This window comes from Anolis carolinensis, chromosome 6, assembly GCF_035594765.1.
Source record: "Anolis carolinensis isolate JA03-04 chromosome 6, rAnoCar3.1.pri, whole genome shotgun sequence".
In the NCBI taxonomy this organism is placed as follows: Eukaryota; Metazoa; Chordata; class Lepidosauria; order Squamata; family Dactyloidae; genus Anolis; species Anolis carolinensis.
This window is the reverse complement of record NC_085846.1, coordinates 101,463,567-101,480,836: the sequence shown is the minus strand read 5'-3', so window position 1 is coordinate 101,480,836 and position 17,270 is coordinate 101,463,567. Positions and strand designations below refer to the sequence as shown.

The window sequence follows — 17,270 nt, the reverse complement described above, 5'->3', positions numbered from 1 at the left end:
TGTAGGCAGCATTACTTGCTCTGTTACTTTCCCGCCGGAGTGGCACATATTGATCTATTCACATTTGCATTTTTTTTAACTGCTAGGTTGGCAGAAGCTGGGGCTAACAGCAGGAACTCACCCCGCTCCCCGGATTCAAACCACTGACCTTTCGATCAGCAAGTTCAGCAGCTCAGTGGTTTAACCCGCTGTGCCACTGGGGGCTCCAGTTTTATACAGGGGTTCAAATATTAAGGTCTTCCAAATGTTGTGGAACTGCAATTCCCAGCATTAATAGCCAGCACAGCCAACTGATAACTGGGAGCTGCAGTACACTCAATTTTACTGTAACCAAATGGTACATGAATGGTCCTTAAGAAATGCTTGTTGCCTTTCCATCATCACTTTCTATTGTCATCATTTTCAATACCCTGACTCTAAATCCCTTGTGGGAAGAAAATCCTCTTTTCTTATAATATGCAGAACCATGTTTGACAGGTCTAAAGAATGTTGCCTTTGATATGTAGCCCCACTCGATTATATTTTTGCAGCACATAGTGGAGTCATGGAAGACATTTATTCTACGATATTCTCCAAATGTTAACCTGACTGCTTGGCTTTTATTTTCCCTTTTTTCCTAACACACCAATCTCACCTTAGAAGTGTCCTTTCAACAGGGACTCCAGCAATTCTTTTTGGCAGTGAGAACTAGTCAGAAATATGCAAAAGATCTCTCTGGAAGAAATCACCTGCTTTACTTAGGTACCGGGACTGATACCGGTCAATGTTTCCGTGATGCCTTTGCCTCTTCCCTGAGTTCAACCCACTGCTCTTGGGATGAGTCTGGATAATCTCACCACCAGGCTCCAGCACAAAGGCTGAGTTTCTCTGGTGTCTAGGATGGAAAGTTCCTCATTTGTTTCATAATCCACACATTATTGTGGTTTCCTTGGCTGGGGAGTTTCATTTTTATTTCTAATCTCTGCCATGTGTCCATCAATAAGACGAATGCAGGCTTTGCCTAATCAATCCCTCAGCTTTCCTGTGCACGCATCCAGCTCTCCATTCCCTGTTGCCAACACATTGCTCAAACTGGCTGGGAGGCTGCCATGGAAGAGAGCTGGGCTTTTTTTTGTGAGCTGAAAATAAAGGATTCTGGTATGCAACATTTGTTCCATCCCCTACAGAGATTTAGTGGATAACGGCACGTATAAAAGCAATTAGCAATAAGCTCTGCCTGCTTTTCTTTGGTGGCTCCAGAGGTTTAGCCAGTGGACTAACCAGCAAAGTGTCTCTTCTAAAAGGATATAAATAGCCTGTCACTCAGAAACCTGGATCTTTTGTCTTTCTAAGGCCCCTTCTAAACTGCCATATAAAATCCAGATTATCTGCTTTGAAATGGATTATATGGCAATGTAGACTCGGATGATCCAGTTCAAAGTAGATAATGTGGATTATCTGCTTTGATAATTTGGATATGGCAGTGTAGATCCAGCCAAAGTGGTGTCAAACTGCACTCATTCTACAGTGTAGATTCACCCCAAGAGGGAAGAACTTACCATTCAGTTAAAAGGAGGCTGCTGAATGGCAGAACATCCAAGACAGTCTTTAAAATGTCAGCTCCCACTGGAAGAGAAGGTGTTGTTCAAATGTGGCACCAGATTATGGAGCCCCCGGTGGTGCAGTGGGTTAAACCCTTGTGCCAGCAGGACTGCTGACTTGAAGGTTGGGTTGACATGAAGGTTACCGTTTCGAATCTGGAGAGAGTGAGGATGAGTTCCCTCTGTCAGCTCCAGCTCCCCATGCAGGGACATGAGAGAAGCCTCCCATAAGAATGCTAAAAACATCAAACATCAGGGTGTCCCCTGGGCAATATCCTTGCAGACGGCCAATTCTCTCACACCAGAAGCAACTTGCAGTTTCTCAAGTCACTCCTGACATGGAAAAAAACCCAGATTATTTCTAACAATTGTTTTAAAAACACTAAAAATAGAGCAGTGTTTCACAATAGTCTGGGTGGGACACAGGTGTTTTAGTCATAGTATTAAACACCATTCCCCTTAACACTATTGCTATTTTTAAAACTTCCATGATTTGCGCTTGACGGTGACTCCGGCAGTAAAATGCATGTGTGTCTTCGCTTTTCTCCCAAAAGCAGCATTTGAAGAATAATTGTTACTAATTATTTTGCTTTGTTACTCTCAGTAATACTATTTCAATTTTGTGCCCTTAAAATTAGCTGTGAAATAAATTTAATAACAGAGCAAACATATAGATAGCTTTTTCAGAAAAAGTGAGGTTTTAGTTGCCGGCATAATAGGCCCCAGTTTCTTTGATAGATACATTAGTAGAACTTAAGACACAAAAGATAGAGGTCTCCTGACCTAGAGGACATGGCAGTAAACAAACAAAACATTTATAATGCTCCCAAAAACAGAAGGAAAGACCTGAAATACAGGAAAGACCTGACTTCACCAAGTTCAATGTTAGCAGCTAGAGATTTTAACCACAGACTCTGCCAATATAGGCAGTCCCCAAGTTACGAACAAGATAGGTTCTGTAGGTTTGTTCTGAAGTTGAATTTATATGTAAGTCAGAACAGGTGCATTTTTAAGTGCAACTCCAGCCAAAAATATGTATCTTTTAGCTCTGAGTAGTATAAGCAAGGGTGTTTGTTTTGCTGTCTGAGTTCTTGTTCAGAAGATTTCACCTCACTTTGTTCCTGTGATAATTCGATTCTGAAAAATTTTGCTTCTTGTGGAAAAAAAGTGCTAAAGCTTCAGTGGAGACACTTTTCTCCCATGATAATTTCCCTTCCGAAGTCCCGAGTGATATATTTTTCTCACTTCCTGTTGTCTCATCCCTGTTCCTATGTGTAAGTCGGACCTTTGTAACTCAGGGACTGCCTGCACTTCAGTCCAGGATTGTGTACAAACATAAAGGATGCACAGGTCTCAGAGAGTGAGAGAAGAATGCACTCACAGCCCTAATCTCAAACCATTTATTAGTGCAATTCTTAACCCATCTGTCACCACAGTCCAGAAAACAAAGCAAAAACCTGCATTTCCTCAAATCCTTTCCATGGATTTTCTTGAACTCCTTTCAGCATTGGAATTCATTTGAGCCAGAAGATGGTATATTTAGCCTGCTGATGGGCACGGTTTCAATACTGCAGATCCAAACCACAGTTCTCAGATGCATTTAATAGTAGGTTCATAGCCTATTTAGATCTAGGAAAGCTGCTGCCAATGGAGGAGATAAAGAGCAGAAAAGCAATGGAGGGTAAAGCATATACACTACCTTCTCCCTCAAGTTGTTTTTCAATTTCTTCCCCAGTGAATTTTCCAGCCATAGTGTGTTAAATGCATTGAAAAATCAATTTAAAGCAGCTGGGAAAACATTTGCCTTCCAGCTGTTTTGGCCAATGACTTCCATCAGCACCACTTAGCATGGAAAGGGAATATGGGAGTTGTAGTCCAAAACAGCTGGAGGGCCAAAGGTTCCCCATCCAGGAGGGTGACATTGATTAGTTTTACCTACACACACTACCTTTCGACAACTCCTCCATCTGAAAGAATGTAAAAACTATCTGAAACCCAACAGAAAGAAAATCCAAATATTTGTGCCAAGAAAATAAATCAAGAACTTATTTGGTTTGATATATAACAAACTTTAAATATTTAATAATGATCCTATGTAATAGAATCCCGTGTTACAGGTAAGCAAATGTGGTTGCCAAAGCACAACAGGTGGGTTAGTTTTATATTTGGCCAAATGATAGGACCCCAGAAATAAAATCTCAAGATTTAGAAATGCATAGCAAATAACATGGCTTTCAGAGAGGGAGAAACACATAAAAAGGCCAGTACAAATCAACAAAAATACATTTTCAGGAATGTTAACAAGGGAAAAATATCCACAGAGCACACAAGAGTAGTTTAAGTATATAAATAAGCATTGTGCAGGTTAAAATCAGTATTAATCCTATAACAATGTACAGGGTTCTCTTTAAATATATTTGGAATGTGTTGGGAAACAATATGATATTTCAAATCTTTGTATGGTGTTCCCTAACATGGGATTATATTTCAAAGACAAAATTAGTGTAAGTATAAAAATGCAAGCACAGAGTGACAGCCTATTTCTCTGAGTTGGTCTGCTAAATCAGGTTATAAAATCGGCTTAATAAGAATGAATACGTAGGTAAAACCACTTCTGCTGTGTTGGATTTAAACCAGAATTCCCAAGTCAATTCTTCCCTTGACCTCTTTGCAGTGCCTTAGCTGAACCGTGTTGGCAGTGTTGTATCTTCTTTATGGTTTATTGTATGTCATATATGCTCTGAATGCATCACGACCCCATATTATTGCATGTACATATGGATGGAAATTGATACTTCCAAGAACAATCAATCAATCCCATTTCACAGATAAATTTACAAGTCTCTAATATTTGTGCCAGATTCCATAGATTAGGGTGCATTTGCTTTTTGGTCATAAACAAGAGAGGAATGTTATAAAGTGGAAGACAATCCTGGACTATTACCAGTTGCGTGCTGATCAAACAGAAATTATCCCACCAACTAGATAACAACTTATATCTAAATACGTACAGATTTGCTTCATAGGAGAGAGATATACATATGTACATATCCATGTAAACACATATGGTAATTATTTTTTTTACAATGGAAGCTGTAGACAACGGGGAATGCGTACAAGATACACAAAAAAATGATTTCTCTGAAAAGCCTCCCTGCTTTAAAAAGAAGACATCTCAATATACTGCAACAATCAGCTGTAGAAAAATAGATCACCTTCGGTTTAAAAAAAGTCGCTTCATTGAAAGGGGTCTACTATAATAGATCTCTTTCATCATGTAAAACATTTTGAGTCCAAAAGAAAAAAGAAGGAAGGAAGGAAGGAAGGAAGGAAGGAAGGAAGGAAGGAAGGAAGGAAGGAAGGAAGGAAGGAAGGAAGGAAGGAAGGAAGGAAGGAAGGAAAGAAAAATATATAGGGAAAAACATAACTAGGCAATAGTTAAGTGCAAAACAGCAGCAGTCAGCATGGTATTGGTATTGGTTTGGTAGCAATGGCTGTACAGGCTTGTGATTATATGTACATTGATGTTTTGGCCTTCAGACTTCATTTTTATCGAGTATTTGCCCTTCTATTCTGTGCATGGAGCAAGTAAAAGATGCAAAATCAAAGCCCCTTCCAACGGTCAAACTCTAAGATAATTTCACAGTCCGTCAATCAACTTTCTTCCTCTTTGGTTTCCATTCCCATGAGGCAGGGGAAAAAAAGGTGACGGCGGCCGCTGTCTTTCTCCCTGCTTCATGGCCAAAGTTAAACAAAGCTTAAGAGTTCAGAGGTTCGGATGTTTAGCTTACAAATTCACATTCTTTCAGAAATCATTTTGCTAATCTCCCCTGTTTACATTTTGCATAGAGGCATTAGCCAACCGCCCCTCCAAGCCTCTCCCGTCTTCATCCTGTTTACCATCCTGGCTGCTCAGCACAGTTTTAAAATGACCAATCCGTGCCAAGCAGAGGCATTAAGTCTTAATGCTGCAGAAAAACAGATGGTTTCAAAGTGGAGATTTTTGTTCTTTCTTTCGCTCCCTCTCGCGGGTCTTGCTGCCTTTCACGCAGGCATAAAGCAATGGAAAATGAAGCGCTGATCTTCTCCATCCCTCCCACCGACAGAAATGAAGGCTTTGTCAGTAGCTGCCAAACACTGAGAGTCAACACTGTTGCCATGTACTGGAGCCCAGCAAAAATGTCCCACAGAAGAGTCAAAACTCATGCGCTTTCATATCACACTCTTTCAACTCTGGTGGGATCGTACACATCTGTGAAATGGAGAAGATGGATATTATTATTAGCAATTGTAGCAGTCATTTATAATAATTCCCCTGTCTCAGTGTGTTAATGGAGCTCCTTACAATTTCAGTGAGAACAATCCACTTAAACCAACTAGAGCAGGGGTCCTCAAACTTTTAAAGCAAAGGGCCAGTCTACAATCCTTCAGACTGTTGAGGGGCCGAATTATCATTTGGAAAAAAAAATGAATAAATTCCTATGCACACTGCACATGTCTTATTTGTAGTGCAAAACAACAACAACAACAACAACAATGAAAGAACAATACAATATTTAAAAATGAAAACAATCTTAACCAACATAAACCTATCAGGATTTCAATGGAAAGTATGGGCCTGCTACTGGCCAATGAGATAGTCAAGTTAATTAGGATTGTTGTTTGTTGTTGTTGTGTGCCTTCAAGTCATTTCAGAATTTGGGTGAGCCTAAGTCTAAAATTAATTATTTATTTACTTACTACATTTATTCACTACATTTATATCCCACCCTTCTTACCCCGAAGGGGACTCAGAGCAGCTGTATGTACATACAATATATTATATTATTAGCATAGCACAATATTAGCATTATACATTACTATATTGAACTATACCACTATACTGTAATACTATATGTAATATATAACATATAATTAATATTATTATATGGTATTATTATTAGTATTATATTGTATATTATAATATTTTTTATCAATATTAAATGTATATGCAATATATTATATTATTAAAACTGATATAAAATGTATTATCAAACTGAGGTTGGGGACCAGGTAAATGACCTTGGAGGGCCGCATTCGGCCCCCGGGCCTTAGTTTGGGGACCCCTGAACTAGAGTATTTATTTATTTATTTATTTACATTATTTTTACCCCACCTTTCTCTCCTAGGAGACTCAAAGCGGCTTACAGTAAATAGGCAAAAATTCAATGCCTAAAACAATGTAAAAACAGCAATTCATATAAAACAATCTACAAAACAACAGTTCATATAAAACAGATACCATTACAAAATAAAAACACATTATATAAAATTTTAAGAATGTCCAAGATTAAAAACCATTCATCCAGAATCCTCAAGTCTTTGTACAGGTCATGTAAAGTCCATGTTCTCATTCATTAAAAGCCTGTGTGCACAACCATGTCTTTAAGGCTTTCCTGAAGCCTAGGAGAGTTGGTATCTGCCGTATGTTGCTGGGGAGGGTGTTCCACAGCCGAGGAGCCACCACCGAGAAGGCCCTGTCCCTTGTTCCCACCAGCCTTACCTGCGAGGCTGGTGGGACCGAGAGCAGGGCCTCCCCCGATGATCTAAGAGTTCTAGAAGGCTCATAGGGGGAGATACGTTCGGACAGGTAAGATGGGCCAGAACCATTTAGGGCTTTGTAGGTCAAAACCAGCACTTTGAATTGGGCTCGGTAGCATATCGGCAGCCAGTGGAGCTGACTCAACATGGGAGTAGTACGCTCCCTGTAAGCCACTCCTGTTATTAGTCTGGCTGTCGCCCGTTGTACTAGTTGGAGCTTCCGAGCCGTCTTCAAAGGCAGCCCCACGTAGAGCGCGTTGCAGTAGTCCAAACGAGCTGTAACCAGAGCGTGGACCACCGTGGCCAAATCAGACCTCCCAAGGTACGGGCGCAGCTGGTGCACAAGGCGGAGTTGTGCGAAGGCTCCCCTGGCCACCGCCGAGACCTGGGGCTCCAGGCTCAGCGATGAGTCCAGGAGAACCCCCAGACTGCGAACCTGTGTCCTCAGGGGGAGTGCGACCCCATCCAACACAGGCTGTAACCCTATACCCTGTTCAGCCCTGCGACTGACCAGGAGGACCTCTGTCTTGTCTGGATTAAGTTTCAATTTGTTCGACCTCATCCAGTCCGATACAGCGGCCAGACACCGGTTCAGGACCTGAACAGCCTCCTTAGTGACAGGTGGGAAGGAGTGACAGAGCTGGACATCATCTGCGTACAGATGACACCTCACCCTGAAACTCCGGATGATCTCTCCCAGCGGCTTCATGTATATGTTGAACAACATGGGGGACAGTATTGACCCCTGCGGGACCCCACAAGTCAATGGTTGTGGGGCCGAGCAGGTGTCCCCCAATGACACCATCTGGGAACGCCCCTCCAGGAAGAACCGGAGCCACTGCAGAACAGTACCTCCAAGCCCCATCCCGGCAAGGCGCCCCAGAAGGATACCGTCCTGTATTAACATGGGATACATTCTCAGAGTTTGTTTGGCTATATTATACCATAGATAATAGTGAACTCCATTGAAATAAAGAATTTCTGGTGCATGAATACCAAAGAGTCATGCTACACCTTGAAAATTCCTAGTGTGGACATATTTCATTGTACATGGAATAATGAAATTGTAGGTGCTGATCCTGTGGATACTGGAGTTGCTCAACCTCACAACAGCCTAACACATTAATTGCCTTTTACACAGAGATTAACAGCTTGTTCCAAGAACAAAAATTGATCGCAAAGCTATAATAGAACTTGAATCAAGTCCAGTGAACTACACTAGTCAGTTTTATTCATGACATGCTATACTTCACTGGCTGGATTTTGGAAAGGTAAAGCAAAGGTTATCATCACCCCATCCAATGAAACAAAGGCAAAGTTATGTCTTGCTACGATAGATGAAAAAGATACCTTTTCTTTAGTTACAAGTGATTGCTTTTTTAAAAAGTGTATCTTAGAATTATGTATATTCAGTATGGCAAAACTACAAATAATGAGGTTTAAGTATGGCTTTGATTATAGCTTAAGTTGAAACTACATCAATTCTTTGATAAATGTAGCAAGCTTTATAATTGCACAGAACTCTTCTTCAAACAGTGGAACCAGGTGTTGTGATTTGGTTTTAACTTATACCACTGGCTATTACATAGGAAGGCCTTTCTGAATGCATCGCAAACCATTTAAATCAAAATCAAAACTTGTTCTTTTCAAACCACACAACTGTCAAACAAAATGTAATGCAACATAAACAGATAAATGAAGCTGTGTAATACTATGTTGAAGGCACATCTGTTGTCAATATAAAAAGTCTGATGAAGGGTGGGGTGGCAGGGTGTCATATACCTAAGCAAAGGTCTCATTATTTGAATATTGAGCTTTTAGGAAAGGGAAGCTGTGACTTTCACAAGCAGCTTGGATTGATTGCCTCTTCCTCACCACATTATGTTGTTTTCAGATGTGATCAGTACAAAGAAAGCAACTTGATGTATTCATTATGTTTTAGAAACAGTGGGTTGATGGTTTGCCTCCCATGATGTTACATTTCCACTGTTTTCATAATGAGGTATAATGGAGATATTCCAACTAATGCTGCAAGACCTCTTTAACTTTAATCTAACCCAAGCAGTTGTTGTATGCCCTACAGACTGACTATAGTGTGAGATTCCAACATGTCTATGTTGCTCATTATATGGAGGGGCTGTCTTAATTAATATCAAACCAATGTTTATTTTATCTACTTTTGGTAATGGTTCTGCTTCAATCTCTGTTTGCCTCTTTAGTGCAATGAAATCTATGTTGTGCTATGATGACATGCTCTTGTAGACTAACACAAACTGGGGCGCATGGAAGTTGGATACAGAAAACACTTGGAGAGTCATGAGTTTGTCATTTTTGCCTTTTGTTTTTGTTAACTACCATCAAGTTGAGTTCAACTTAGACAACCCTGTGAATGAGAGACCTCCAAATTCCTTAGCGGCTTGTTGGCCGCTAAAGGCAGCAGAATAGAAAGATAACTAGTAAGGATCTGAAGACTTTTCAAAACTGCTGGTTGTGGAAATAAACATTATCTCCTCAATGTGGCTTTTTGGTAAAGCCAGTACTCTCATTACAAAATTATAGATACTTTTTATAGTTATCTTAAAAGTCACTCTGTAAACTGGCCCAGGCTTTTAAAGTAAGTAAGGGCACCAGTTTGGAAAGGCAAGGGGAGGAAGGGACTCACCACATACTTCAAATCACATGTGATCATGCCTCAGCAGTACCTAAATAACTGCCTATTATGAGATAGAAAAATTACACTAATGATACACAATTTCAAAACACACTGCTGTTTGGCAAGGCTTTGAAGCTCACTAGGGTCAACATTTCTGCTACTTTAATCTCTCATCACTACTAGTTTACCCAGGAAGCAGCCCTATTTAAAGTTGCCATCTAAATCGTCCAGATGTGCTGGAATGCAATACCCATCACTTGAAACAACATGCTGGCTGGGGACAAAGAGAGTTTCAGTTCAATATATATGGAAGGTGTCAGGTTGTTGGAAGCCACTTTAGAAAAGAGGCTGTTTCATTAGCACATGTAATATATTTCTTTAAAAATGATCTTACACATTGAGTACTGGAATTTTAGGTAAACACTAAAACCTAAATGCATCCGCTAATACCAATTTAGTTTTGTTCAGATTGAGACTTAACAATGGGATGTACATCTAAAAGATTATTAGGTTAGCATCTCCATTATATTGTTTGTATTTAAAAGGATCTCAAATATATAAAGCACAGAGATGATAAAGGTAGCATGCTGTCACACTGCCTTTCCCTTTCCAAGTGATCCCGATTCACCCTTGAAACCACCTCAAACTAAAAACAGCAGAAGAAGCAGTTCTCATACTGATTTGTTTTGACGAGTAGGAACTATTTTTATTTCAAGTGGAATCTCAGGCCCCTTTTACACTGCCATATAATCCAGATTATCAAAGCAGTAATCTGAATTGTATATGGCAGTGTAGAAGGGGCCTGAGATGGTTTGATAGGAACCCAGTAATATTATGCATATATATCCAACAAAATATTAATACGCAGCAGTGTAGTATTTCTAAAATGGATATTGCAGGATTAAATTCACACAAGTATGTGTACATATAGCAAACCAGTATGAGTTTAATTCACTCTACTGCTTAAAGCATATAGTGCTGGGTTCAGCTTTTACTCATATATGCACAAGTAACAAAATAGTTAGAGTTCAATTCACTCTTTTGCATCTTTCTATAACAATATTATAGTTGCGCAGTATGCTGCAATTAGTTGTCTTCTTTTGCTTTCCTGCATATGAGGAGGAGATTGGTAGGTAGAAATGTGAGAAGTCTCTGATATGAGAAATGTTTGTTTTGTCCTTAAACGGATGCACGACAAAGAGTCCTGGGTTTTTTTGTTTCGGGTCGAGCCCTTCTTCAGGTTTTTTTAAGGTCAATTGGGTTGCAGAGACTCTATATTCTCGTTGAATTCTCGTTCCTACATAAATATCAACAGACAAAAAATATTCATAATATTATTATTTATCTGTCATTCTGTGTGAGTGGGTGCCTTTTGGCATATCTATTGTTTTTTGTCTGTTGATATTTATGCATACTGCGCAACTATAATATTGTTATAGAAAGATGCAAAAGAGTGAATTGAACTCTATTTTGTTACTTGTGCATATATGAGTAAAAGCTTAACCCAGCACTAAATGCTTTAAGCAATAGAGTGAATTAAACTCATACTGGTTTGCTATATGTACACATACTTGTGTTAATTTAATCTTGCAATATCCATTTTAGAAATACTACACTGCTGCGTATTAATATTTTGTTGGATATATATGCATAATATTACTGTGATTTAACAGACACAACCTTTATTTACCTCCTCTATATTGTATAGATATCTGTGATTTTTTGGATTGATAGGAACCCAGCCATCAATTCCTCTTTTAATTCTGTGAAACCATGGTAGGTGAATGGTGAAGAACTAACCAGATGACTCCCATAAGACATAGCAACCATGTCTGGGCATTTAAAAATATAATGAGGGAGCTGAGAGAGTAATTTACATTGGTAATACAATGCAAGAGGACAGCAGGTTTAACCATGCTTTTGCCAGAATTTGTTCTGGCATGTAACATACACAGTCAGCCCACCACATCCACTGAGGTTGGGAGTGCAGGACCCCTGCAAAAATGAAAAAAAATGCAAACAAAAAACCTGTGTTTTTTTCATCTAAGATAACAGCTGTCTAGAAATGTTTGGGTCCTCAAACAGAACTCTATGGCCAACTTCCAATGGAAACTGACCACAATATCATGCTGGAGGACCTAGAGATTCCTAGAGAACATTTTTAATTTTGTCTACAAATAAAATTACTAAGACAAATCACAAAGGACTATATGCATGATATGTACTATATGTATTGTATGTAAGGAAAACAATTGAACTGTTCCTGATATCTCTTCTCCATTCCCAGTTCAACAGCAACAGCAACATTTATACCTAAGGTGAAACCAGTTATGAACTCTTTCCCTTCAAATATTCTTCAGAGAAAATATTTACTCATCTCCCACTAAAGAACTGATTGCAGAAACCCTTGAGCAATCAACATCTCACCTAATGAAAATGAATGCTTTCCAGTTTTCTTCTCATTTCTGTTGTCCAAAAGTCCATTTTCAGCCAGAGAGATGATGCGCTTGGATACAGAACTTCTGTGGGACAACTTACGGGGCAGTTCATTATTCTCAGAAGTGGGATCACTTCCTCTCTCATCTAGGCCCTTCGGCTGTTTCTCCTCCTCTCCATCCTCTCCTGAATCTGTGTTCTTTATGCTCAGACGCCTCATACGAGAAACCGAGTGAACTTCTTTCATCCTCACCAGACGGTCCATGGCGGCTCGGCTCGGAGAGGCTGCAAGTTTGCCTTGTAAGGTCTCGATCACCTTTGAAGTATTTCTGCCTTTCTTTTCTGCATTAGGTGGAACAACCTGCCTCTCAACAAATGGAAGCACAGCAGACTCAAGCGAGGGAATATGGTCTTCTCTTTGTCTGCTAAGGCTTTCATGCTGCTCAAAATGTTCCGCTATCAATGTTTCTTCTCCAGGGATCTGGTCTTCAGTAGACTCCAATGAGATATTGTCTCCAACAAAAAAGGAGCTTTCTGTCCAGCCACACTTTCGTCTTCCTTCAAAAGAAGTCACCTTTGTTTCTGTCATATCCCCCAGTGTCCTTTCAGCTGATAATTTGAGGCTGAAGTTGTCAGAATGTAGGTTTTTGTCCTGAATTGTTCTGTTATTGGGTACAAGTGCCTCCACAGGTACCTCTATTCCCAGGATCCTAGCTGCTCTTGCCTGGAGTGATTCATTGGGGGGAATCTCAGGCACAATAGGCTTTCCATAACAATCGAGCTCACAAGTTCCAGGTCCTTGGTCTTCATCTAATCCCACACTCCTCAAATCAGGTTCAGAAAGACCTTGACTCCTATTCGTTAAAGATAATCGGGTTGCAGATCCTCTTTCCAATGCTAGGTTAATCCTGGGTGCTGCATTTTTCTTCAGCCTATCAAAGTCAACTGCACTCTCATTTTTCACATGGCTTTCATCCCTGAAGTTGAAGCTATTGAATGGATTGTAGTGATTCTCATCATCGTAGGAATCGGACAGAATTCTTTTGGTTGTTTGTGGACTGACAGCATGTTTTATTATCCTTTTCCCAGCTTCCTGTTTTTTTGGTTCAGCAAAAAGGTACCCATTTGTCACCTTGGTGGATTCACCTATCTCTCTGGCCTGCAAACATCTAGAACTCACATGAAATTCACCACCTGTGACTCTAGTATTTGAACTTTCAGAGGCACTTACACTTTCAGATCTACTTTTATCCTTATCCTGTGCACACACAGGAGTGACTGCTATGAGAGGTTCTGACTGTGTACCAAGTCTATGGTCCGGCTCCTGGCTCATCTCATCATTCCTAAAGGTAACACTTTCTTTTCTTCCTATTTTTTCCTCCTTTTCCCTTTCCTGCCTGCCATCATTCTCTATACCATCTTCACTACTTTCTTCTTCTTCCTGAAGCTCCTTATTGAAACTTTCTAGCTCACTTATGATATCCCAAGGGCGGCGGCTAACAGGTTTCAAGAGGAACTGTCCAAACAGTTCCTTGCTTCTAGAAAGGGTGCTTTCTTCCTCCACAAAGACAGAATTACTGTCCTTTTCCTGCCCAGGAAAAGTTGCACTTGAAGCAGGAGGCAGATTGGGACTTGCCTTTGGGTTAAGCACAACAGTCCTAGAATATACACTATTGCTGGCTTTGCCCTGTTCTTTCACACTGGATGTAAATTGTTTACCCTGTCTGTTATCAGCAGACTGTACAGTTAGGGTTGGCTTTGTGGTAGAAGTTCCATCTCTTAACACTTGGAAAGCTCTTGTTGTATTGGATCTCTTGTGTTCTAAACCTTGGAGAAGTTGCATGACTTTGGGGTCTTCAGTGAAGCTGGTCTGTGTTTGTTGGTCCTTGTACTGATCACCTGGCCATGAGCCAGAGTACTGGAGCTCCTTGTGTTTCGCAGGCTGCAGGAATCTGAGGTCATTCGTTTGTTTGAACTTCGGTTTCCATGACTCTTGTTTTTGTAACTCATTCTTATTGGTCATGCTTCCTGTAAGGGCTTGGAGTTCCAAATCAGTGGAAGAAGTGCTTAGGAGACTTTGTTCCCGCAGAACCCCACTGTTATCAAGTCCATTCTTCTCCTCGGCCCCCTGTGTTACGTTGTTGTTCCTGTCGGTATCTGGCAGGTTCAGATCAGATTTGACAGGGATGGAGACCAAGCAAAATATTGTTTCATTTGTTTTTTTCTTTGAACTCTTCTTGCTCTGGATCTCCGTGCCAGGTTCAAATGTTTTCACTTTAGTTATAGTCTCACATGGCAGTTGTGTATGAGGACTTTGTACAGACAGCCGGCCTTTGGAGTATTTGCGATTCAGGTCATTACCTGCATCATAACTGTCTCTTTGGAGAGGCAAGGCACAACTGTCCTGATCTATGGTTGACTCTACTAGCCATCTGCTGCTCTGTGCAGAGCTGCCAGGGACCTGATCACACTTCACAGCAGTACTTAGTGAGTCTGGCATATCTGAAAAGGCACTGTTGTACTCTGGTTCCAGAGAATTCCCTTGGAAGGCATATAGACTTGTCCTATTTGCATCCCCAGCAGCTCTGACATCCTCCTGAAGACCATCTGTGTGTGCTATTTTAATATGCCGGATCCGTGGGTCATCAAAAGGAATATACTGCACAGAAGACAAGTAGTTCTCCACCTGTTTTGGATGGCTTTTATGGTCATAAGAAGTTGGTTCATTTTGATAATGTTCACCCCCACTCTTAAATATGCCAACAGAGTGGGGATGGACAAAGTTGGTTGTTTCAACAGGACTCTGTATGCCATTATTAAAGCACATATCATAGTCAGGCACTTCACTGGGCAAATGCTGATCCATACTTTGCTGAGCTGGTGATTTATAACATGGAGGGGGAACATACAATGGGGGCTCCAGGCTTGAGTCTTGAGTACAAACATCCTGAGTCGGGTCACTAATTTTAGTCAAACTTGAGATGGCTTCATCTTTTCGCAAGTCATCCTGCAGGGAATTGGTTTCCAGACTTCCCCTAGTTTGTTGATGAAGTTCGTAGGAAGGAGGCTTCAGGGGTCTCCCATACTTGGGCTTGGGCAAGGGAAGGAACTGGGCCACTGCATTAGGGTACCTAGAAGTTTCCAGGCTCAGTCCAGTTGGGGGACAAGATACTGTTTTCGTTCCACTGAACGAATGTTTTTTGGTAATGAGGGAGGGCATTTCAACACACCTTAGGCTCTCTGGTGAAAGAACTCTTGGCAACGATTGTGATTTCCCCTTAGCGTGGGAGGTAGCAGCAGCATTGACTTGTCGGCCTGAATATTTATCTTGGAGCAGCCTTTCCTTGTCACCATGAGATACAAGTCCTCCAAATACAGTTGGCTGGTCCCAACTTTCTGTTCTTAAAGTCTGCCATCGATAGTCAGCAGATGGTTTCCACTTCTCCTGCATGTTGGTTCTTCTAATTTTCTCTCCTCCACCTCCTACCTCCCACTGACCTTTTTTGTCATGTCCATACAAAGCACAAGGCACAGCCATTCCCTTTGTTTCAGAGTCCTCCTTGCCAGTGTTGCCCAACAATGCACTAAAATCCTGGCCTCTTCTTCTCCAGTAGGCGAGATCTTTTTCTGTCTTGGGGCAGGAAGACCAGTTTAACTGGGATTGGTCATAAAACCTACAAAAGAAAGAAAGGATCAGTGAAAATGTAATTAAGCATCATATTCGCTTCTAAAAATAAGTATAGTAAGAAATATGAGTGAGCCACCATATGGGTATACCAAGTTGATTTCCTTTCCTAAATGTTTTGAAGAAGCTATGCTTGAAGGTTTTCTGTGAGGAACCACAGCTGAAGTTCTACTTTATTCTGATTTATCTTGATTTCTCTTTTATTGAGATTCCAGCTAAGCATTTGACAAGACTGCCTATATTTTAATTAGCAACTGATAAAATATGGAAATACAGCCAGATGACACCATAACTGGTTGAAAAACTATGCTCAGAGAGTCTAAGACTGCACTTCAAGCTGGAAAGAATCCTTGAGTGTCTCAAGGTTGTGTTCTGGGGCCAACACTCCTCAGTATTTTTATCAATGACTTAGATGACAGGCTGGAGGGAATCCTTAGCAAGTTTGCAGATGATATAAAACTGTACTCCATCTACAGAAGTGGGTTTATATCCATGAAAGCTCATGCAAAAATAAAGATCAGCTTGTCTAAAAGGTTCAACCACATTTCTCTTTCTGTTTTTTCTTCTCTTCACTGCCCCCCTTTTTTTACATTGGGAGAGAGGGACAGAATTCAAAAGGTCCATAATAAACCTGAAGATTAGGCAAAAACTAATGCTCTGAAATTCAATAGAGACAAATGCAAGATTCTACATTTAGGCCGCAAAATCAAGTGCACAGGTATACATGATTCAGGATGTAAAATCCCTTTAGGATCATTGTTGATTATAAGGTAAACATGAGCCAACAGGGTGATGTTGCAATAAAAAGTGAATGATATTTTGTACTGCAATAACAGAAGTGTAGTTTCGAAATCAAGTGAAGTAATAGCCCCACTATATTCTGGACTGATCAAACATCATGTAACGTACCATGTTCAGTTATGGATACATAATTTTTAAAAAATGACATGGACAAGTTAGACCAAGTTCGGAGAAGGACAAGAAGGATAAGGAGAAGTATAGAGATCAAAGTCTATGAGGAAAGGTTGAAAGAGTTGGGCACGTTCAGTTTGGTTAAGAGAAGACTGAGGGCAACATGCTTAAATACCTCAAGGGTTTCCACAAGGGAAAGGCACAGGCCTATTATCTGCTGCCCAGAGATTAGAACCAGGTCTAATGGTTTGAAATTACAGTAGGGTAGGTTTTAACTGAACATCATAAAGAACTTCTTGATGACAGGAGTGGTTAAAGAATGGAAGCAATTGGCTAGAGAAGTGATAGGGTCTCTTTCTCCGGATGCCTTCTAAAAGAAGCTAGCCAGCTACCTGCTGAGATGCTTTAGTTGGAGGACCAACAC

General features: G+C 40.5%; 1 protein-coding gene across 2 annotated transcripts in view; it reads right to left on the bottom strand.

The window, feature by feature from the left end:
* Positions 1–2,966: 2,966 nt before the first annotated feature.
* The window catches only part of jcad (junctional cadherin 5 associated), a 70,543-nt gene continuing 56,239 nt past the window's right edge, over positions 2,967–17,270 (bottom strand). For both annotated transcript variants that reach the window (XM_008112374.3, XM_008112373.3), the window contains exons 3-4: positions 12,241–15,923; positions 2,967–5,832 (exon numbers count right to left, since the gene is read on the bottom strand). In XM_008112374.3, coding sequence (XP_008110581.2) covers positions 5,798–5,832; positions 12,241–15,923 — 3,718 coding nt within the window. In that variant the 3' untranslated portion in view covers positions 2,967–5,797. The remainder of the gene's footprint in view (positions 5,833–12,240; positions 15,924–17,270) is intronic.